This window comes from Drosophila subobscura, chromosome A (assembly GCF_008121235.1).
Source record: "Drosophila subobscura isolate 14011-0131.10 chromosome A, UCBerk_Dsub_1.0, whole genome shotgun sequence".
NCBI lineage: Eukaryota > Metazoa > Arthropoda > Insecta > Diptera > Drosophilidae > Drosophila > Drosophila subobscura.
In genome coordinates, this window is record NC_048530.1 from 5209371 (window position 1) to 5232455 (window position 23085).

Sequence of the window (23085 nt, forward strand, 5' to 3'; positions counted from 1 at the left end):
ACATAATTGTATTCCTTATAAGGCACATTCCAAACTCTACACCACTACACTCCATTCCACTCACTTAAACGGAAATGTACACCCCTTCCCACACACACACCACACACTCCACTCCAAATTCGCTCTTCTATTCACCATAGGCAGAAGCAGGTATGAAGAACAACTTGAAGGTGGTAAAAGAAATGTGAAAAATTATAAAAGTGCGAAGAGGATTGCTGTATTGAAAGAGTTCAACAAACAAAATGAAGTGCGTATTTTTTTCTTAATACTAATTATAATATTTAAAATCACAACAAACCACAACAATAAATATCATTCGTAAAATGGAACCTTAACATGACTCTTACTCGTATCGTTTGATTCATTTTAAATGGCTTGGATTAGACTTGTAGGGGACTTGGGAAAGGTTTCCAAATCAAAATTTGAATGAAATCCAAACAGTTTTCATTACACATTCTCTTCTTCATGTCTATCTAAATATGAAAACCAAATGAACACTTTGTTTCGAGCAGCACCGACTAATTGATGCACAAAGCCAAGATTTACATAGTTAATGCCGTAAATACACGATGTGGCATTTTGTTGGTCTTGTTTTTGGCTATGGTAAATATAAAATCGAATTGATATGAAACCAATTTGTCATCCATCGTTTTGTTCTTGACAACAAAGTAATCAAGAACTCGATGTACTTATAATATAAATATATCAGTGGTTACGTTATCAGTGGGTAGACAAGTGTCCTGCTGCTACACTGCCGCTGCAGACCGCAAGAAAACGTAGACTGTTATGGTATTGATGCCGAGCACCGTTTTATAGACATATCAAGCTTAAATTTATACAAAAAAAAAGGTGTTTGATCTGAGGACAGTATAAATATGACCACGAGTCATGACTGTGAGAGCTCATTGAAAAAGTCTTACATGTTGTTGTAAATGGGGTTCTGGCTGCTCTCTTTACAATTGTTCTCTTAAAATACCATATATAAACACCAACAAATACAAAGTGTACAATTTATACAAATATGTCTGCATATATGTATAAAAAAGGCACAAGGTTCCACTGTCAGATATAATAGTGCGCACTGCCATTTGGTTTTGTCATGGTCTGCGGCTCATTTACCAAACAATTCTCTTCCAAAGTGTGCGGCCAACTCCAGGTCTAATTCTCTTTACAACTCGCTAGCTATCTTTGATTGTTCGCCAAGGACTAGATGGCCCTTCTCTAAATTTAAATCTAGGACTCGCACAACCAATCGCAAGGCAATTTGGGCATTTTGCTAGCTGGCCATGGTAAATAGCCAGAGGTCTTAAATACCCAATAATCATAGGATACTTTGGTGATGAGTGCCAGCAGCAGGATAACTTCGGCGGCTATCAAATAGTAGATATAATCGGTCCAGTCGGGCGGTGACTGGCATAGTTTCGCCTCCTGCAGCTCAATGACACTCTGGGGTATATTCCGGCAGCGTATCTCCATGTAGTCGGGTATATCGGTGCTACGTTCCTTGAGCCAGTTCTGCAGTGTTTTGGCAGAGTTGCAGTCGCATTGCAGCTTGTTGCCTGCCAGATAAATTCGTCGACCTGTATCCATCAGTGCGTTGTTCAGAAAGTATTCGGGTATCTGTAATGGTTGTCTGCAATGTTAAATGCACTTTAGGGCTCTCTACGGCAGCACTCACCTTGCTCAGAGAATTGTTGCGCATGTAGATGCGCTGGAAGTTCTCAATGAACTTTGTGCCCTCAAATTCGTAAATGGAGGCTATCTGATTGTTGTCGGCCACCAGTCTGTTGATGTTATGATATGTTGGATTGGTTTGAAAGTGGTCGCCCAGGCTTGTTATTTTGTTGTTTGTTATATTCAGCACAAACGTGTTGTCGGGCAGAGTGGGCGGCAGTTCCACCAGCCCCAGGTTGGAGCAGTCGACATGGCATTTTGGCTTCGACTGGTCGTCCTGTATGATCATGATGCTCTCGAATCTGCACTTGCAGTTGCCATAGTCTGGTATCACCGGGCACTTGGTCATGCAACGCTTGGTGCTCTCCAGCTGCTCCACGGACACCAGGTCCGTGGACTGGAACCACTCGTGCGTGGCATTGTACAGGCAGTAAGAGTGCTTTGGATTCACAAAGTTGAATGAATCATTGTTGATTATTTCGTTTAGCGGATTGCATAGCATGCGCATATTGCCACTGGAAAGCAAAACAGGATTAAGAAAGCGCTAAATGTAAATGGATTTGGGGCATCCCCACCTGATGTCCACAGTTATGTTTTTGTTCTGATTGTGGTGTGGCACCAGGGATAGATTATTTCGCGACATGCCAAAGAACTCCAAATGGGGAACATCCTTGAACATTCGTAATGGTATCTCCGATATATTATTGTTCGATATGTTGAGGCACTTGAGCGTGGAGTGGCGCGGAAAGGCGTTTGTCAGCTTCGTAATATTGCCATCGGTCACGGCCAGCGACTGGAGAGAGCGGAATATGGGATTGGAGAGATCCATGATCGGCACAGTGAGATTTCTCACGTGCAGATTGCTCCATTTTGATATATTGCTGCAACTTGAGATCATTGACATTTGCGAAATGTTGCAGCAATACCAGGAGTTGGCCTTCACCGGATGCTCGTGGCACTGGCAGCTGTTGGCATTGCGCTCTAGGCTCTGGCCGTGGCCCTGACTAACGTTGATCTGCGCACCAAAACCCTGTGAGTCTGATTCTGGCGTTGTCGACACGTGTCCCAGTGCGTCTGGTGCTTCGTTTCCGTGGCCGTCATGGCCAAACATGCACAAGTGCTCTTCGGCATAGAAACAATGCTTCAGATACTCGGGCTGCTCCGGGGCAGCTGGCAGCAGCGGCACGGGCACAGTGGTTGAGGTGGAGGTAGAGGACGTAGCTGGCACTGCCGTAGCCACGGCCTGAGTGTGGGTGGCTTCAGTTGCGGCACCAGTCGCTGCACCCTGCGCGATAGCCACAGCGGGAACTGGTGTCGTTGTTGGCGCCACAGTTGCCAATTCATCATCGTCTGGGCGAGGAGCTGTCAAGGAGTGACCATCTTCCCTTTTATCCACCAACGGCTCGTTCGCCACAGCATGCTGCTGCTGCTGCTGCTCTGGTCGTGCGCGTGCGTGTCCAGTAAGGAGCACCAGCAGTAGCCAAAGCAATGTGCACCTCTGTAAAAAATAAAGAGTAAAGAAGAACACATTAATAATAGAGGAACGTATAGTTGGGTGGAAAAGGGAAAGAGCACGTATGTATGTCCATATGCAAATATTTGCTATATTTTGCGGCGTTTGTTTACGCAATGAATTAGCCATCACAACGCGACAAAGGCTTGGCCCTCGCCCGAGGGTGCAGCCCTACGCCCCCGGCCGTGTGGCAATTAGGGTACGTAGGTGTGGCACTTTAAGCGCCACAGGCTGTTGGTTACCAACCCTAATCACACAGTACACACATCGGGGGGCTACATCCAAATGGCTTATACATGTTTGCTCTTCTTCGTTTAACGCCTTTAGCGGCTTAATTGCAAATGACACCGCTACGCTAATTAAGCAATTAATTAACGGACCGCTTGAATGCGATAAGAGGCCCAATAAATGTATAACATTTATTTAACAAGCCCTGTGCTGTGCGGCGGAAGTACAGGACATAAAGTCCAACGGAATTTCATATTGGAGGCAGCAGATACTGTGCACTGCTTTGCTGGTCCCGTTTAAACGGTTCTGAAAATTCTACATACTGCTTATGAACGTTCGACAGCAGACATATGTAACATACATGCACATCGATTTACATACAGTTATATGCGATACATTCAAAAAGATAAAAAAAATATTCACACAATCTTCATTCATTTTCCCTCTATATGCACATATAATTGATTTACAACATGTTTAAAGATTAAAAATTACTCTCAGTTCTTGTTCATACACCCACACACCTTCATGCATGCATACATAAGTGTATATGTGAATAATAGGAAATGTATTTGCCTGCGCGAACGACTTACGTGTTTGAACGGGGACATTGCCTTTTGATCTCTAATGGAACACAGCTACAAGTGAAGTTGAATGCCTATCTGCTCCGATTGTGGCTCGATTTGTGGAAAACTCACTGGTAGCCGCCGAGCAATTCACATTTTCATATCCACATGCCGTGGCATTAAATGATCTGCGCATAGACAATTTCAAGCGGCAGCACATACATATGCTACCAGTTTTTGGGCGTTTTCATTTGCTGGGTGGCTTGCAGTGCTGATCTACTCAAATATTATCATTAAGGTACACCAAGAATCGAACATTTTATATGTATTAGTTTTATCTTAATTCGAACAAAACAAAAGTAACGTCAGTGTGACCGCGGATTTATCGATGAAATATACCGCACGACCCTCAAAGTATATCTTCTTATTTTTACAATATACCGAATGCCAAAACAAAATTTCATCGATTTTGATATTCCATTTAACATTACCAACTAGTTAGGACTCTCAGCGCTAAAACTAAAACTGTATCCGTTTAATGAATCCATTTTCCGCAAGATTGGCCAGTTTTCTTGACTTCTTTTCATTGCAATGTTTATAAAATAATGATCAAACGCAAAAGGTACATCCAAAATAAATTTGTACACAACGCATCGCAGCTGTTTTCTGTGCTCATAACGATGCATCGAGTCGATACTATCGATATATTCCGGCCATCCGCTGCAAATATCGATTGATTCAAATATAATATAATCTAACATCGCTAGGACAAACAAAAACAAAAAATTATTGCAATTTCAACGTCCCGGGAGAAATTGCGTGTCTATTTTTTTTGCAGTTTTGATAGCCAGTAGTTCTAAAAATATAAATTTTAAATAAATTTAAACAAATTATTAGATATAACCCAAATACTTTTATACTTAAGATCCAAAATCGAACTTTGGATTGGATTTTGATTGCGAAATTACGCTGTAAAACCACGTAGCGCAAAAATGCCCATCGATACGCGGGAGCTGATGGAGGCCATTGCCATTGTGGCCGACGAGCAGAATGTTCGCGTCGCCGTAAAGCAGTCCGGCAAGGGAGCAGCCATTTGTGCAGCCTGCTCCTTCGCTGGCGGCATGCTTATGGGCCCCGTGGGTCTGGCAGTGGGCGGTGCAGCCGGTGGCATCGCAGCATACAAAATGACAAGCGGTGAGTAAGCATTCACCTTTGAACTAACGCATGATAATAATCATTGAAAACTCTCTGTCTCGCCGCTTGCAGGCTCATTTAGGCCCCTGGGCGAAGTAATACTCAACGACCTGACGGACAGGCAGCGCGAGCAACTGGTGCAGCATGTGACCAAGGCCGTGGCCGAGATCCATCCCACCGACATAGTGATGCTGCTGCCGCTAATAGTCCAGAATGCATCAATCCAACAGGCTGTTCTCAACACCGTCATGTCATTTGTAACCAACGAACTGCGAATGCAAATTATCGATTGACGATCTGTCGCTGTAGCTCATGCCATTTGCTTAATTCAAGGGACGAAATTAGTCAGTAATGTTGTGATTTGTAGGTTTATTAATAAATACTTTATATTTACAATCCCATATTGATGCAGATGTAGATGTAGACTATCCACTACTCCCACTCCACATTCACCTGCTCCCAATCGTCGACGAACGGCTGATCGATGGTCTCAATAAACATGCTGCAATACAGGCAATCGCTCGCCAGAATGTCCTCGATCTCTGTCTTGATCTCCGAACGCTTTCTTTGCTGATCGACCGAAGTCGTTGCCGACGTAGCCGTAGCCGTCACGGCAGTCGCGCTCTGAACTTGCGATTGCGTCTGCATTTCTGCCTCCAGCTGCTGCTTCAATATGCCCAGTCGGCGACTGCGCTCCTTGTTGAGCAGGGGCATCACCTGTTTTTCCAGGCAATCACTGTGGAACTTGTGGCCACAGATGAACGCAAAGAAGGGCCTTATGGGCAGCATGATTTCGCAGATGGAGCATGTGTCCTGCGCATCTATGCGGATTTTGTGCTCACGCAGCTGCTGCAGCTCCTTGCCTACGCGATCCGACTGCTCCTGCGTCTCGGCCATTTCCCGCTGCAGCTCTTGAATGCGCTGGTTATAGTCCTGATGGGCATAACGAAAAGACAGTTATTTGTACACAGATCTTAGATGGGTCACAGATCAAAAGTCTTACCTTTAAGGCATCACAAATGGCCTCCTTAAAGTTATCTATTTTCTCAAAGTCGGAGAAGAATGGCAACAGATCCTCGATGCGCAGCAGGTCGCACTCTTTCAGCAGATTCAGGGCCTTCTTCACATCGTTGGTGCCCTTGATGTCATGATAAGCTGCAGGAAAAATAAGATGCCTGAGACTACGTTCGACTGGGGAGCAAATCGATTCAATTACCTATACGCAGCCATAGTTTGCGGCGCATGCGACTGTCTGTGGGCCGCGAGGCCGTCTCCTTGGCCAGCTTCATGTCGAATTTCAATGCCAGATCCACCGCAGAGATCCACATGCGCAGTATGCACTGCAGGAAGACACACGCCTCCTTCACATCGAGATCTGTGCACACCTTGAGCGCATAGTGGATGTCGTAGTGCACAAGACTCTCGTCCCGTCCCTGAATTTCCAGGTACTTCATGAGCAACTTTGGCTCATGCTGTGCGTACAGATGCAGCAGGAAATTGTGAATGGCATCGTTGGTGGTGTTCAGCTTGTAGATGGCAAATTCCAGATAGCGAATGGTCTGCTCCCGCTGCTCCCGCGTGTCTATGACTATGAGTGTGGGCACCAGCTTCTCCACCTCCAGGTTGGCGCCCTGGGCAATCAGCGCATCGATTGTGGGCTTGGGCAGCTTCTCCATAAGCACTGGCGCGTACTTGTAGTAGAGCTGCATGTCGCGCTGCTTGCCGAGTGTCTGCAGTGCCTCGGCATAGCGTTCGGCCTTCAGCTGCTGCTCCACCACCTCCTCGTAGTCGCCAATGGCAATGGCGAACTGGGCCATATTGTGGGGATCCGCATGCTCGGCGATGAGCTGCTGCACCGCTGCACTATTCCGGGTTGTGCAAGCTAGGATGGGCGGCTCTCGCATAAACTCATCGTACTCGGACTGCCACGCCTGGCGCCAGTCCTCGTTTTGGTCGGGCATGTTGATTTGAATGAGGTACAGATCGACCAGCCACACCACCAGCGCTTTGATGGCCGTCGCATGCTCCTCCTCCATGGCCTCCATATCGGCGGGCATTGTGGTCAGGCGGCTGAGTCGCTTCTTCACGTAGTTGATGATCGGCCGCTTGTCCGGCAGCACCATGAACTTCAGGCAAACCTCCTCGAAGGACTTGGCTGTCTCCGCATAATAGTCTGCTGCCACCTCATAGGAGCCCTCGCTGAAGGCGGCGTCTGCCCGCTGTGCGAGCACCAAGTCCAGATGCTCGGGCACCTCGGCTGCGTGTGCCGTCGCGAGCTCGTATTGGCCCTTGTCCAGGTAAATGCGCCACACATTTCGCTCCTCGTTTGTGACCCTCAAGTTGAACACTGCCTTGACGGTGTACACATAGATGGATCCGGTGATGTCGTCCCGTTCGATGCTCAGCGGCTTGCCCACTCTCGCCTCGTCCAGTGGCTCGTGGTAGACCAGCTCCTGGTTCAGCAGGCAAACGGCACGGATGTGATCAGCATAGAGCAGCACGGCATGGTACTCGGTGAGCACAAAGGCCTTGGGCACATTCAGGCGACGCTCCTCGTATGACAAATGCTTCGCCTTCTCAAAGTCCAGGCTGATCAGCGTGTCGCCCAGAAGCGTTGCACTGCCACTCGCGTCGATCGAAAGCTGAAGAGGCAAACAATAAATAATTATCCGAGCTAGCAGCCGTCGGAGTCGATGATTACTCACCTCACCCACACGTATGCCTGCACCGCAGAGCCACGCCCACTGCTTTGGGTATTTGCTATTGGGCGGGGCAAAGAATCGCAGCTGGGAGTAGGTCAAGTCGGTCTTGCGCTCCTCGCAGTGCGGTTCCTGCACCCCATTCACATAGCCCGCGAATATGGGCTGGAGGGTGCGCTCCTCTGGCTTCAGTGTCTCCTGGAATGTGTAGATGCACTCCGGACTGGTGACCACAACGATGTAGCGACTGCTGTTTGGCACTCGCAGCAGTCTCAGGCCGGTGATTGGGTACTTGGGGCGACCCAGGCCCAGGTCGTACAGCTGCTTTCGCTGCGTGTGACTGTCGCTGGTGGGGCTGAGCTCCGTCTCGAAGACGAGGCCGCGACTGGTGCCCAGCAGGATGGGGCCTGTCGTCGTCTCGTTGCCATGGTACGGATTGAATGCCACAGCCGTGATTTCATGGTCCTTGAACTTTTCTATCCGACGCACCTTCAACTGCTGCGCCGTCGACGATTCGGTGCTGTGAACGTACAGAAAGTCGGCGGAGAGTCCGGCTGACGCTGATTTCGGCACCACGGAGATCACCAGATGATGCCCCGTGTGGTCCAGAAAGATCTTTGTTATCTTGTAGCCAGACCCCGAAAGATATCGCTCCAGCGCCACTTCTGCAAAACAGAATTAAATGTTGTTTTTATGTTTCAAGTGTCAGATACTTGGGGGAAGTTTACCGCCCGGTGGAATCGCACGCGGCAGGAAGAAACGCAGCAGGGTTGTTCGTTCCGGTGAGCCCAGCAAGCAAACGAGCCAATTCTTCGAGACAGTCAGGTGCATCAGGTCGCCCGTGCAGTCGGTCGGCACCCGGAGTACCATTTTGTGTTTACTAAATATCTCGTCCTCCTCCTCCACATCGAAGGGATTGCCGGATGCAGTTGCGACGTACGAATTGGATGTGTTTGCCATTCGAGGCAGAAACTTGGGCTGGTTTGGCATTGCCTGAGCCATTTTGTAGCCAATTTCTTTTATTTATCAATTTTAATTTTCAATACGCCCCACCACCCACTAATATATTGATATATCAACTTATCGATATATATTGCGGGCTGATGGTATCACCACAGCAGCTGATATTTCCAGGGAATGGCGAATATATAGGGGATATATTTGTGGGATATGTCAAGAGCTGAGTTTGGAAGAACTCGACACTATTTCTGTGATTGTTTTCATGTTTTCAGATCGTATTACCGTAACTATTGATTCTACTTGCGTATTTCTTCGATGTGCATGCATTTATCGATGCTTTTGTGCGATATATGGCACTTCGATATCGATAGGCAGTGGATGGCAGCAGCGCGCCGATAGATGTCAACCGACATTTAAATTCAAATTCAAATGCACACCCCGAGCTAGTTCCATTACAGCTATCATTAGTTTCCCGTTGAATACAGCAACTTTCGTTAAATTTATGGCTATTTAGGACTGAGCGAATCTGTGTTTACTCCGCAGCAGCAATATTGAGAGAGGAAAACATTTGCTTTGGTTTTTATTTTAATTTTTATTAATAATTAGTTTTTTTCTTTGTATACATGTAATTATATTATTTTTATATATATTGTATGTATATATGTATGTTTGATGCGTGTATTCTAACCACCATATTTGAAATGCGGCAAGTACAACTCAGCATTCATAATTCAATCCATTTTGCTTTTGTTGCTTTGATAAACACCTTTCATACGTCCTACTCGACAGCTTCTTTTGTTGTTTCCGCATTGCATTTTTGCATGTTCTTGACATACATACATATACGTATGTACATACATATCTATGTATGTATGTTGTGGGACGACAATCGACTAACATTTTGCATTGTTTTGCTCTGCGGCGGCCACTGGAGGGGTGGTCTTAGGCGCCCAGTGGCGGAGGTTCTTTGATTTTCAATAGTATTAGTAATAAAAAATGTACAATTAGTTTGTATACATGTATGTTTGTATACATGAAATGTGTGTGTGTTCTTTTTTCCTGTTTTCTGTGCAATTTATTTACTAACGTGTAATCAATTTTGTTTATTTTTCATGATAAATATTCTCCTTTCATTTCTCATTTTTCTTACTTCCTTTTCCTTTTTTGTTTGGTAATAAATTCGGACTTTAAAAGTGTTCGAAATTACAGATATATTATGCCTAGTAAAGTCTACAAAAAAAAAAAAGTCATAATATTATTATTATTATAAATTTTCTTTCAGGTTTCCTTCAAGTACAACTCTCTTTTTGGCTGCAGCTTAAGTGCATCCATCGACTGGCAATGGCTGAAGGATTTGTGTACGTTTGCATGTATGAGTGTATCTATGTTTGTGTAAATATATCTGCATTGCATCTGCGTCTGAATCTGAGTCTCCTTTATTCGGTAGATTTACGTTGGCAGCCAAGTGCGCCGTGCCTCAGTAAAAATATTTCATGTGTGCAAATTTAGAGCCGAAAGGATTGGAAAAAATGCAACCGCATATGTATGTTTTTATGTTTTATGTATGTATTTTTGTCTATTAGATAATATCCAAAAGATTCTCTTGTGCGTTTTAATTCTCAAGTTTGATTTGCAGTAGTTTCGTGTTTTTTTTTTTTTTTTGGTTGTAATTAAGTATATAAACATCGTTATCGCTTACATGGCGCTATACAATTAATTTTAAAAATTTAAATTTTGTAGTTAATCACAGATTTTTGTTTTAAATACCGAAAAGTTAAATCAATAAACAGCATAGTTCCGAAATGTATTTGGCTTTGTTTTTTCTTTACTTTTCTTATATTTCGCACACACATAAACAAATGTACATAGATGGGTGTACATGTGTATTTATGCATATGCATTCAATATAATAAATAATTTTGACTAATAATTTTCAATTATCTAATTGTATTCCACATCATTTCGTATTCGTATTCGAATTTTGTATTTACTTTTAATTTTGTTTAATTTTTTTGTTTTGTTTTTGTCGTTTTGTGATATGCGTTGCATTTTCGTCATCAATTTGTTACGCCTTTCCTCAATATTTTATTAATAATATACCCGTTACATGAACGCTATTCTCATGACTTCTTTTGCATGGTTGCGCAGATACAAACAGACCCGTACACCGGACAGTGTAGCCTGCTAATAGAGTCCCAAAAAAAAGATTGATTGAATAATCGTGGCCGGAGTCTATGGTACTATCTTTTTACCTTCACCTTCAACTTCACCTTCGACTTGGGTAGCTGCTAGTGCTGGGGAAAGGAAAGTGCTCCACGTATGCTGTATGCCTGTACGAGTATATACTTTACATCTATTTATATCTCTAAGAATGTGTGTTTAAACGAACTTTACAGCTATATACTACATTAATATGATTCAAAATCTTCTTATTCATGGTACGAATGGGCGCATCATCTTTAACTTATTTTGGCCATGCTAAAGGAAGAAATTGTTTGTCTGTTTCTACTACTTCTACTTGGGGTTTCTTCTGGTTCTGTTTTTGACTCAATAGACTGATACAACAAGATGATGAGGTCCATCATCCAACGACATCTGGGTAGGCTATGGTTATGGCTGGTCGGGGCTTGAGCTTCTGCAGGAAACGAAATAATAGAAACGAAATGATAAATGTGACCACGAAACGGTGTAACTTAATGCCAGTATCGTTGATACAAGTGCACCCATACAGTTTTCTTTTGTTTTTTTTTTTTTTTTTGCTTGAAAAAATCTGTTTTATTGTGGTGTAAAATATGCCAAAACAATATAAATTTTGAATAGGTTTAGTTTCAGTACATAAACATGTTGTAAAGTATATGTAGAAAGGTCACAAAAAATAATACAAAAGTTCGCATTCACAGCTTTGTTTTTTTTTTTATATAGAATTACCTAAACATAAATTTTGTGAGATTAATTTCGTGTTTCTTCTCAGTTTTGAATAAACATAATTAACAAAATAAGAACAGCCAAAATGGAATTTCGTACAAAGGAAATGTCAAAATGTTACTTTGTCAAAAAGATTTCATAAATCACAGTTTTTGTTGCATTTGCATTATTTTTCGTTTTGTTTTTGTTCTCTCTTTTTTCATATTCGTTTTAATTTCCAAAAATAAAGTTAAATAAAGTTAAATTTCGTATGAATAAAATAGTCCAGAATAAGCAAATATTTAATATTATATTATTATATGTCATACAGGGCTAAAACTATAAACTAAATATACAAAAAAAAAAGCGGGGGAGGGAAGTATTAAATATAAATATTTTGATGTGCATTTAAAGGAAAGACAAAAAACTCTGGGTCCCCGGTTCCCTCCCATCCATACATCTGATTTGATTCCCACTTCCCTCAGCGACAACTTAAAAGTATCTGTTAGGGTTTTGAATAAATAATTAAGACTACGAAAACGCTTACATCAGATGTACAATGCGCATGATGCCTGATTGCTGATTCAGAGAACTTGGATACGTACTTCAACCTGGATGGAACTTTATTTGAACAGGAGATTCCTATCTTGATATTCCTGTTTTGCGTGTGTTTCTGTCTGTCTATCTGTCGGCTTCCCGTCTGATTAGCATGGCACAAAGAATACTAATAACTCCGTCTATACTTTCGCCAACATTCTTGTTTCTTTCTTTTCCTTCTGCTATTAACACTGCTGCATCGGCAACGGCTTACATGTGGTACTTGGTATTTGTTAATGCCCATTTAGTTAGTAAAACTATGCTTTATTTTGGAAATTGCGAGCGAGCGAGAAACTCGGCCTCAAATAATGATGCGAATATGATATGCCTGCCCCATTACAATTTCGAACAGTGTGGAACAGTTTCGAGTGTATAACTGGGTGGTTATTGTTATTGTTATTGGTATTGGTATTGGTATGGTTTATACATAATTTGTTTTATGTATGAAATTCCTGAGACGTTCAACAGATACATATATGTATCTGTACATCTGTACGTTCGTGCTTTGTGTGTGTTTTGGCGCATATTGGGTGTTGAGTGTTGAGTGTAAGTTTGCTTTATTTCTGATGTTACTCGGTTGAGGTTTCTATGTCGAATAGCTCTAAGTGCTATGTAGATCTTTGTAAATAGTTGTTGCTTTGTTGGTCTTTCTGTTTATGTATGTTTAATATACAATAAAAAGTCGGCAGTGCAAACAGTTCACGGATGTTGCTCTTATTTTTGTGATTACTTCTGACTGACATTAACTGGCATTGCTGCATTTTGGCAGTTTATTGTTTTGATTGACGTCATTATTTGTGTTTGTTTTCACGCTGATATTTGACTTGTGTCTTCCCTTCACTTTTCATTTCATTTTGTTTTATTTAATTTTAATTTCAGAACATTTGTACTTCGCTGGTGAAAAATCACTGAGTTACTTTGCGGCTACTTTTTGTTTTAATCCTCAAAATTGCAAAAAATTGTTACAGCTCTCTCTTGTACGTGTGTACACACACACCACACACGTCCTAGTGTACGCCTGTGTGGGTGCATACATATACATATATGCATGCATGTTTGTATGTATGTATGTATACATATGGTGGTATATATGGTAGTTAGTATATGGTATATACAGGTATACATCAACTTTATTATAATTGTTTCTCTTTGCTTAACTCGTACGCATATACACACACACACACATATCCACATATGCATGTGTATAGGTGTAGGTATATATATCAAAAAAATGATTTGAATTTCTGTTACTTTATTCGTCGTATATATGTATGTGTATATATATATATATATATATTGTATAAGTAGAAAAAAAACGTACTTTCGCTACTACATACTTGATATTTTATCCCTGATAACGTTTTACTTCTGTTTTGTATTTGTTTTATGTTTTATGTTTTTTGTTTTGTTTTTTGTTTGTTACGCTTCGCCGTTCTCCTTTTGCGGATCTTTCTTCCTGATTTTTCATGTTTAACATTAGATTTGCATTAATGGTAACTTTAAACTTAAGTTCTACATTTAAAATTAGGTCATTTGTTGACGAAAAAAAAAAATACACACATCTTCATCATCATCATTTGTTCTTAATATCTAGGGGTCTGCCTGCCGCCGATCTGAGGGTATTTTTGTTGTTGCTTTAATTGGAATTTGACTTTGTTTTTGTTTTTGTTTTTGTTTCCTTTTTTTAGAGAATGCACTGGGTGTGGGTTGTAGCTAGAGTCGCAGCAGTTGCTAAATAAACTAAAAGCTTTTGTAAAACTATGAACAAAAAAACGATAGAAGACATTTTGCATGTGTCTGTTATTTGTGTCTATGCATAAGCTTTTGTGGGTGTGTGTGTGTGTTTTTGTTGTGTGTTTCTCGCACTTTTGGATGGGATACGGCCCAAGGCTAAAGTTGAGACTGAGACGGAGACTGAGGCTGGCAAGCAGATGGGTTTTCAGATTCAGTTTCGATTTTAGTTGCACTTGCAGTTGCAGATTCAAATTCAATGGTCGTGATATGTGCCGTGGTATTTTGCCGCCAGCTCGTCAGTCCTTAGCTCGTCACAAACTTAGCCACAGGCGCCATCGCCATCGCCACAAACAGCAAACACTTCCGCTTCCGCTAACACTTCCGCTTCCGCTTTGATGCTTCCGCTTCCGCTTCCGCTTAAAATATGAGTGCATATGTATGTGCATTGTATATAGGTATGTATGTATGTATGTATCTAGTATAGGCATGTTTTGTTTTGTTTGTTTGTGTTTGTGTGTGTGTGTTATAGTCCTTCGTTCTCTTCCCATTTGTTTGTTTGAACATAACTCTAATTCTAATAAGTATTCCTTCAAAACTATACGCTTGTGTTCGTCCTTCGCTTTGTGCAGCTTTCAGAGGTATTTGTTTTTTGTTTTTGTTTGTTATCATCGAAATTATTTACACGATTCTTGAGGTATTGCACACGAAGCAGCGATGTCTGGTCGTTGCTTCAAACTACTAAGTAGGTTTTTGTTTTTGTTTTTGTTTGTGTTTTTTTGAGAGCAGCACAAAGAACTACTAAATCTACGAAAAAAAAAAACATAGATATAGGTGAGGGCTGGGTGTGTATGTATGTGTTGGCGATAATTAGAATAATAATAATTGTAATATTTATGTAACATAATTTGATAATAATAATAAAACAGTTGACGCCAAAGTATGCCTAAGCTTAGAGATACATACGCATAATAATTAATAATTAATAATTAATAGACATATTAACTAAGATCTAGTGCAGGCGGAAAAGGGGACGCACTGACCCCTCTTCCAGTGCGAAAACAATGGGCAATGTATTTGTAGCTGGTCTTAGGCTGCTGCTGCCTCTGCTGCTGGCACTGCCACCGACATTGGCAGACAGACTGATTCTCTAAAAAATTGCATTCCAACTTAGCTCCTATTGGATGCCCGGCGGCGGCTGGCCCATTTCGCTGGTGAAGTCAAACAGGCTCGTCCTTGAGTGCGACAGCGCATGATGGTGGGGCAGTGGATGCGGATGATGTCCGTGGCCATGGCCATGCCCCACCAGGCCATGCTTGATGGCCGATGTCTTGAGCAGTCGCTTGAGCATGCCGCTCGAGCCGCGATGCTGCAGGCTCTTGTGCGTCGTCAGCGAGTTCTTGGTGCGGTAACGACGGTGGCAGAACTCGCACACGTACAGCGTGTCCGACTGCTCGTGCTTGTCCTGGAAGTGGCGCTTCAGCGAGTAGTAGCACGAGAAGGTGCGCCTGCAGTAGGGGCACTCTTGGGGCTCGTTGATGCCACCGCTTGTCGGTGGGGGCATGCGCAGCGGCACTTGCGGTGCTCCGGCCTGCGATTGGCCGCCAACATTTGACGAATTCGTTTGATTACCGGGACTACCATTGTTGTTGTTGTTATTGTTGTTGTTGCCGCTGTTGTTGTTGCCGCCGCTGCTGCTGCTGTTGTTGTTGTTGCCGCTGCTGTTGCCGCCATTGAGGCTGCCACCCATGGAGGTGGATGAGCAAATATTGCTGCCAATGCTGCTGCCCACACTGCCGGGACGCGGCGGCGATGTGGCATGACCCAGGACATGGCCATGACTATGAAGATTGTAGACGGCTGCGGCGAGGCTGCCATTCAGCGAACTTGTGGGCGATGTCAGCGCCGTGGGCGGCGAAGGCGGCGATGAGGTAGAACTTGTTGGCGAGGTAGCTGCGGATCGATTGATACTGTGCGGTCCTGCACAGGAGACAAAAAAGAGTTCAGTTAGTTGGGCTTTTGTCTTGGCTCGAATCGCATTGGATTGGATTTGGATTAAATTGTTCTAAAGTCTGAAGAAGTTTTGCTTTTGCTATAGATTTGGGTTTAAGATTTATATTGCTGTTTTGTGGTTGGTTCAGAAAATATGAAACTAAAAGTGCAAAAGTTAAAAAATGTGAAAATACATGGTAGAGAGATTTGTTTTTTGTCATTTTGGTTCGTCTCCCCCTGGCCGGGTTCGACAGGGATGGGTAGCTGGAGGTATAGGGTATAGGGTATGGGGTGTAGGGTGGGGAGATGGAAGAGGTTTAAAATAAAATTCGGTACGAGAGAGAGAGAGAGAGAGGAGAGAGAGAGAGTGAGAGAGAGAGATAGAGGGTAAAATGCTTTAATGCTCTATTTGTAGTACTAAATAATTCCGGAATTGAATTTGTTTTTGGCTTGAATTGGAGTTTGCTAGCAGAAAGAGGTACAGGATAAAGCGTTATAGTATGTATCGATCTATATATATATAATGCGTGTAAATCGGTTCAAAATTGCAAAAGTTCTTGCCACTACGAAACGCTAATCCGAATGATGATTCCAACTAAGTAAATCGCGAGCGAATATACAGAACGGAAACGGCTTGATTTTGCTTTTGGGGGGGAATTAGTTTTGAAACGTTTCTTTTTTTTTGTCGAGCATAACTTGGAGCTTATTGTTAAATTGATGTAGATGCGTAGGAGTAGGTGGAGTTGTTCTACGTTAGAATATTTGCTAGACTGCGTTTCTCCTGTTAGAGATACATCCCCGAAACACTGCCTTGACCAGGCGGCGTTCAGCGTATTCGCATGCAATTCATATTCGCTGGAAGCGCCAACTGGCCCTGACAGCGCTCTGGGATTGGTATACAAAATATATATATATATTTTCCAACTGATCTGTACACTTTACACATGTGTTTGTGTTTGTGTGCGTGTGTTGGCGGTTGTGTTTATGTGTGTGTGTTCTACTGCAAATACGGGGAAACGAGATTAGATTTTATATACATGGTACATACGATACGAACAAGTTACACTACTACGAACCAATGCAAAAGACAGTCTGCACATGCATATGTACAATTATATATAACAGCATGTATGTATGGGTGTGTGTATGAGTTAGTGTGTGTGTGGGTGTGAGAGTATGTGTTGTATATGGACACGAACTGAAAATGTACGATAAGTAAGCAAATAAGCGTCACACATGCAGGCCACAACCACGCAAGCAAAGCGAGTGACAAATAGCGAGTAGCGAGTAGCGAATAGCATGCAGCGTGAGCAAAATCGAAAACAAAATTAAAGCAACAAACAATTACAAATTACAAATTACAAATTACACTACATTTAGACTGATAATCGCATTTCGAATATGAAGTTCAGATTGTGTCATTTGATTTGGTTTTGGTTTCGTTTGTTTTGGATTTGGTTTCGGTTTTGTTCAGTTTTGTTTTTGCTTTTCTTTTTTGTAACGAAATAAGAAGAATAATGTAACAGAACGAAAAGCTAAGGGTAAGTTAATTTATAAATAATGAATTGCATGTAGTAAAGTTATCGGGCAGCAGCTACGATCACGGATCACGGATCGCGCACGGAGGAAGCGTGATGAGACTCTATTTGATTGGATTTTTATTTGCATTTGATTTGGTTGTCAGGTCCCTACTACCACGCAAACTTACCAAAACGAAAAGTGAAATATTTTGAGTAGTCTTGTTTCAATAGATAATATATGTATAATAGTAGTTGTAGCGGCTTTGGTTTTGATCCATTATTAACGGGTTTTCTATATATTTATATTTAAATTTCATAAAGATATTCTTTATACAGATGTATGTGGGTGGGTGGTACTCTTGCTTATTTTGTACAGTTGCATCAGAGCAGGAACAGTAGGTAGGCGATGACAAAAGAGAGAGAGAGTAGCGTAGAGTAGAGTGTGTAGAGGTAGAGATACAGAGAAAGAGACAACAATACAAGTACTGGAAACGCAGATGCTAAGGTCAACGCTGAGTGAACAGAGGAACAGAGGATCGAAGATGATCGACCAGAAGATCAAAGGTACAGAGGAAAGAGAGAATGGACTTCTAAAGGGTAGTTAGTGTGTGTGTGGGGGTGTTGGTGTAGGGTATGACAGAAGTCCAATCTCCTGCAACATCCTTGACTTAAGAGTACAGTACCCGGATCCACCAACGAGTGTGCAAATCAAACAATAACCACAAGTTTTCAAACTCGTTGCATTTGACTTTGTGTTGCTGTAATAGTTAATATAGCTGGCGATTAGTATAGCTGCAGATATAGAGATATAGAGGAAAATAGAAGAGATAGAGGGATAGGCAGAGCGAAGGGGGCGAGTTCTTTCGATCAATGCTTTAGGTGCTCTACATCCTTTACTTTGGTTCATCTATCAGCTTTACGAGAGGTAGAGTTAATGTTAGCGATTAGGAGAGCGAGAGAGAGAGAGAGTGAGGAGAGCGAGCGAGCGAGAGAGCGACTACAGTAGCTAGTGTGTGGGTCGTACTTACAGGTCGCAGATGTATTCTTTTGTACATGAGTAGTAGTAGTGGTAGTAGTAGTGGGTCTATAACTACAGCGAGTCTAGTACAGAGTGAGAGCGAGTAGAGGCGAGTAGTGGCGAGAGGCGAGGCGAGTTTTGGAGCGCGTGAGCAGGCAAAGGTTATGTTATATTTATATAATATACATACAAGTATTTGGGTATGTGAAGGGCCAAAGCGGCGGTAGAGAGACAAGGTGATAAGATAGTACTTGCGTTAGCCAAGGCTGGCAATGCTGACTACCTGCATATAGTAGTTCTGATTATCTAGTTTGTATATAGTAGAGAAGGCACTTTTTACAGTAGACATCGATATCGCAGTTGTCTCAAGTTCAAGATACAGATATCGATTGATGGATAGTTAGTGTGTGTTTGTGAGGCACGTAGAAAAAGGATAGAGAGAGAGAGAATGAGCCAGAGGAAAGACTAGAGCAAGAGATAGATGGAGATAGAGTTGTAGTGAGAGTGAGAATGAGCATTAGAGAGCAGACTGCTGAGAGAAAGAGAGAGAGAGAGAGAGAGAAAGAATAGATTGCGTGTTAGAGCGATAGGCCATGAGAGAAGGAAGATAGAATGCTGTAATGTTACTAACTACGTATCTTCTCGATTTTGTTTATGTTGGATATTTGGACTACCAATGTAGTTTAAGATGTTGGGCTAACCTTTAGCAAGCGCGTGATCTTGTACTTTGACTGACTAACGAGTAGCGGTTAGCTGGTAGCGTGTAGCGAGTACCGAGTACCCCCAACTACCGTGTTAAAGTTGCAGCAGCTGTGGCGCTGTGTTGGTGGTGGCTTGGCTTGAATATCAGCTCTCTCACATCTTTCCGATGGTTTCTTTTGTTTGGGCAAGACTCTTGGGTGGGGTGTAGGCTGTATTTTTGATTTCTTGGCTCTCTTGATCTCACGCTTCACTCGACAAATTTGTGTTTTGTTGTTGTAGCTGTTGTTGTTGATGTTGTTGTTGATGTTGATGTTGTTGTTGTTGTTGCCGATGAGCCAAAACCATGCCATGCCATGCCACGCCACGCCACGACGTTGTTACAGCAACATTTATAGCACTAAGCACAAGATCGACCGGCAAACTGGGACTTACATTATGATTAATATGTGTGTGTGTGTTTTATTTAATTAATTTATTTATTAATTATATGTCTTCGAATTATGTATATATATATATATGTATAGATATATTTCTTTTGCTTTATAAATGTATATGTGTGGAAGAAAGCACGTTCTCTGTTTCTGTTTTTTGTATTTTGTTTTGTCCAAGGTCTAATAAGGAAATTACGTAGTTACGTTCAGTATTCAGTGTTTAGAAAGGCAACTTGTGCAAAAAAAAACAAAATAAAACCGAGCTCTAATTGTAAAATTGACTACGAGTACGTTGTATGAGGTATAAGGTATAAAGAAGGCCACAGAGTGTATAAACATATGTCATCAAATGTTTATCATTTTCATAATGGTCCATAGGCATGAGTTGTGAAAAAGTCAGCAAGTCTACGTTTAGGTCGCGATCATCGATGTACATGAAGGTCTAATCTAAAGTTCTACAACTGTGTCCTAAAAGTGCTCCAAATAATTTCATTTCCTATACCTAACACTTAATGTCTAATGTCTTTTTTTGTTCGTTAATATGCGTTAACCTACACATATTCTTTTCTTTTCCTGCTCTCACACGTATTTTCCTCTCATATTCATATTTGTCATCGTGTTTTTTGTAGGGCATCTCTCTCTCTCTCTACATATGTATAATACGGTTTCGTTTCTTCTTTGTTCGTCTTGTATAATAGGCTTGTAAGTTATGTATGTATATTTGTATGTTCTGTATATATATCACTACAAATGGCATTGCTTTAAGTTAATTAGTTTTAGTTTTGAGTTGGAGTTTGAGTTGGGATTCTAGTTCTAGTTCTAGTTCTAGATGCTCGAGGTGGCAATGGAAGTGCCACCGTGACTACTGCCATTACCGCTGATCGTCTCGGATCGCTGATACAGATAGTAGTCGTAGAGTGTCATGATTTGTCGCTGCTGTATGAGCAGCTGGTACTGGTCATTGAGTCGCTTGGGATGGGCCCCACCTAAACCTAAGCCAGGATCATGGGCTGTCATGTCAGTTGCAGTTGCATTTAAAGTCGGTGTCATTGTCATGTTGGTGTTCATGTTCATGTTCATGTTCGTATTCGTGTTTGTGTTTATGTTTGCTTTCTTTGCTGTTATTTGCTGTGGCACATGGCTGTTGGCCGTGCCCGGCAAAGTTGTTAAATCTCAGATTGACGAATTGAATTGATTATAGAGCTTGATGTCCTTCATTTCCATTTCACCAGGTCGTGACTTGTGATAGGTATAAATGTGCGTCATGAGCGAGTTGCGCGAGCAATAAACCCGCTCGCAGATGGCACAACGATATTCCTCTTGGCGCACGGCGTGCTTGTCGGCAATGTGGCGCTTGAGGGAGGCTTTCGAGCAGAGGAGCTTACCGCACAGCTGACAGGAGAAGAGTTTCTTGGGCGAATTTCCTGTAAATTGGTTGTGGATTTTTGGATTTTGGTTGGTATTTGGTATTTTTGTACTAGTAGAGTTCTTCAAATGGTTTTTTTTTTTTTTTTTTGGTTTCTACAAGTTTTGTTTACGCTATTTTACTTTTCATTTTTGAGCTTCGTTTGGTTCTCGTATACTCATTCTGTTTATTCTTACTGCTAAAATGTTGAATGGGTTGTGCTTGTGTGTGTGGAATGCAGTTCCCATATATGTAGGAATACGTAAATATTTTGGTATTTCGTCATCCGCAAGTGCGCGGAGTGTGGAGTACCAAAAACAGAGTGGGTCGGGGTTGGGCGGCGGCGGTAACAAAAACTGCATATGTCTGTGTGTCTTGGCATATGATGATGGCAAAAGGACATTAATAAATAACATTACATATACATACATAACGGAAAAAAATAGTAATTATAAAGGTACACAAAATAGCCAACACAGTCGATGTGCATGGGGCGCATGGGACCTAGCACCTGGCACCTGGCACCTGACACGCTGGCATCATACGATTCGATGCCGCGCACACAGGAGCAGATGCAGGTAGGCGGTGGCGGCGCACACACACACATAACTGGCGGCTGGGTGTTATCGACTTAACAGTTAACAGTTACGGTTATCGGTTACGGTTATCGGTTATCAGTTACCGCATGGGTTTGGAGCTTGGTGCTGGGAGTGTTTTGGGTTGGGAATTGAGGCAGGCCTGTGGGTGTTTGGGGTGGGGTGAATGCAGCGATCGTGTGTAAGGAGGTAGCAAGTGGGCCCTGATTCGGGTCAGAGTGGGACTCAAGATATCGAAGACGCCAAACAGCAGCTAGGGGGGGATTTCTGGAAGGGTGTTGACATGATGTGATGTGATGAGATATCTACCATAAACCTTTGGAACCAAATTCAATGGCCACACCACAGCTGATACAAGATCCAAAGACAGCGACACTCCCCGGGCGGAGGCAACCCCAAAGGAGACGGGTTCAAGGGGGGGTTGGGTCAATGGGTCAAAGACAGAGGACAGCGGGCAAAGACAAAGAAAGAAATCGTCAGCACGTACAGTTGTTCACTTATATACATTCTATTTATTTAAATAATAACACGATATCGGTTTGTTCTTTTTTTTTGCTTTTTCGTTTTTCCTTTTTTTTAAATTATGAAAATATTTTTCATATTCTTTTTAGTTGTTTCAGGGTGTGGGTGTATGTGTGTCTGTGTGTCAGTTGCGTGTGTGTGTGTGTGTGTGCTTCCATCTTGCATTGTTTTGATCTTAATAAAACTTTCTTTACGATTTTATGAGTTTTTTTTACGAAATAAATGGGGGTTTTCCTTCTGTTTCTGTTTTCAGCTTGATTTTTGGTGTGTTTGGTTTTGCTTTTGCTTAGAGTTGTGTCTAGTCGACATTTACATGAATATAAATTAGTAATTATTTAAACGTTTCATTTTGTTTTCTTAGCTGTTTTTTGTTGTTGTTTGCTACTTGGATGTATGCAAGCGTGCGTTGCCTATTAGCGCAGACTGTGTGCTTATATACAGAGCTGTGTACGTACAGGAGACACGAAATGTACATTTTTCTTACTCATCTAAGAGGGGGGTCAAAAAACTGAATTGTTTTACTGTTTTGCATTTGCAGAAGAATGATTCGGTTTGATTCGAAATGTGGCTTGTCTGGCTCTACGGAATTCTTTTGTATTGTTACGGGAGGAGGGATATTGTAATGGGTATTTGGTATTGTTAATGGAATTATTACTATCTCTATAAGTATTGGGTTCTGTATTGGAGAATTGGGTTTTTGATTCTATCTGGCCCGCAACGCAACGAAACGGAACGAAACGGAACGGAACGGTGTTTCATTCCAAACGGTTCTATTTCTATGTTTATTCCAATTGTTGGTTTGTTTGGTTTGGTTGTTGGCATCCTCCGATTTG

General features: G+C 42.2%; 4 protein-coding genes across 6 annotated transcripts in view; 1 reads left to right on the top strand and 3 right to left on the bottom strand.

Moving 5' to 3' along the window:
* Window positions 1–254: 254 nt before the first annotated feature.
* LOC117889632 (protein halfway) lies at window positions 255–4355 on the bottom strand. Its single transcript, XM_034794091.1, has 4 exons — window positions 4009–4355; window positions 2250–3172; window positions 1679–2189; window positions 255–1620 (listed from the first exon to the last, which is right to left on the bottom strand). Exons 1-4 carry the CDS (start codon window positions 4024–4026, stop codon window positions 1234–1236), a joined length of 1839 nt encoding a protein of 612 aa, XP_034649982.1. The 5' UTR covers window positions 4027–4355; the 3' UTR covers window positions 255–1233.
* Window positions 4356–4853: 498 nt separating this feature from the next.
* On the top strand, window positions 4854–5576 carry LOC117894451 (protein C19orf12 homolog). Its single transcript, XM_034801552.1, has 2 exons — window positions 4854–5175; window positions 5248–5576. The coding sequence occupies exons 1-2, from the start codon at window positions 4974–4976 to the stop codon at window positions 5466–5468; spliced, it is 423 nt and encodes a 140-aa protein (XP_034657443.1). The 5' UTR covers window positions 4854–4973; the 3' UTR covers window positions 5469–5576.
* Window positions 5525–8937, bottom strand: LOC117894443 (vacuolar protein sorting-associated protein 18 homolog). 2 transcript variants are annotated; one of them, XM_034801529.1, is made up of 5 exons: window positions 8603–8876; window positions 7881–8539; window positions 6392–7817; window positions 6179–6330; window positions 5525–6108 (listed from the first exon to the last, which is right to left on the bottom strand). In XM_034801529.1, exons 1-5 carry the CDS (start codon window positions 8874–8876, stop codon window positions 5608–5610), a joined length of 3012 nt encoding a protein of 1003 aa, XP_034657420.1. In that variant the 3' UTR covers window positions 5525–5607. The 2 variants fall into 2 exon arrangements, with proteins under 2 accessions (XP_034657420.1, XP_034657430.1); XM_034801539.1 differs by lacking the exons at window positions 5525–6108; window positions 6179–6330 and having other exon boundaries at window positions 6508–6940; window positions 6976–7817; window positions 8603–8937.
* Window positions 8938–14958: 6021 nt separating this feature from the next.
* The window catches only part of LOC117901954 (broad-complex core protein), a 46631-nt gene continuing 38504 nt past the window's right edge, over window positions 14959–23085 (bottom strand). The window contains exon 8 of one of the 2 annotated variants that reach the window (XM_034812950.1): window positions 14959–16046. In XM_034812950.1, the coding sequence (XP_034668841.1) occupies window positions 15244–16046 (803 nt within the window). In that variant the 3' untranslated portion in view covers window positions 14959–15243. Of the gene's footprint in view, window positions 16047–20880; window positions 21154–23085 lie in introns of those variants that run through there. The other variant, XM_034812971.1, reaches the window with a different exon arrangement.

Coding starts and splice junctions, on each gene's coding strand:
- LOC117889632 (XM_034794091.1), bottom strand. Junction 2,190..2,249: donor AACATAACTGTGGACATCAG/GTGGGGATGCCC, acceptor TTTGCTTTCCAG/TGGCAATATGCGCATGCTAT. Junction 1,621..1,678: donor GCAACAATTCTCTGAGCAAG/GTGAGTGCTGCC, acceptor CAACCATTACAG/ATACCCGAATACTTTCTGAA.
- LOC117894451 (XM_034801552.1), top strand. CDS start 4,974: ATGCCCATCGATACGCGGGAGCTGATGGAGGCCATTGCCATTGTGGCC. Junction 5,176..5,247: donor AGCATACAAAATGACAAGCG/GTGAGTAAGCAT, acceptor CGCCGCTTGCAG/GCTCATTTAGGCCCCTGGGC.
- LOC117894443 (XM_034801529.1), bottom strand. CDS start 8,876: ATGGCTCAGGCAATGCCAAACCAGCCCAAGTTTCTGCCTCGAATGGCA. Junction 7,818..7,880: donor CAGGCATACGTGTGGGTGAG/GTGAGTAATCAT, acceptor TTGCCTCTTCAG/CTTTCGATCGACGCGAGTGG. Junction 6,331..6,391: donor CAAACTATGGCTGCGTATAG/GTAATTGAATCG, acceptor TTTTTCCTGCAG/CTTATCATGACATCAAGGGC.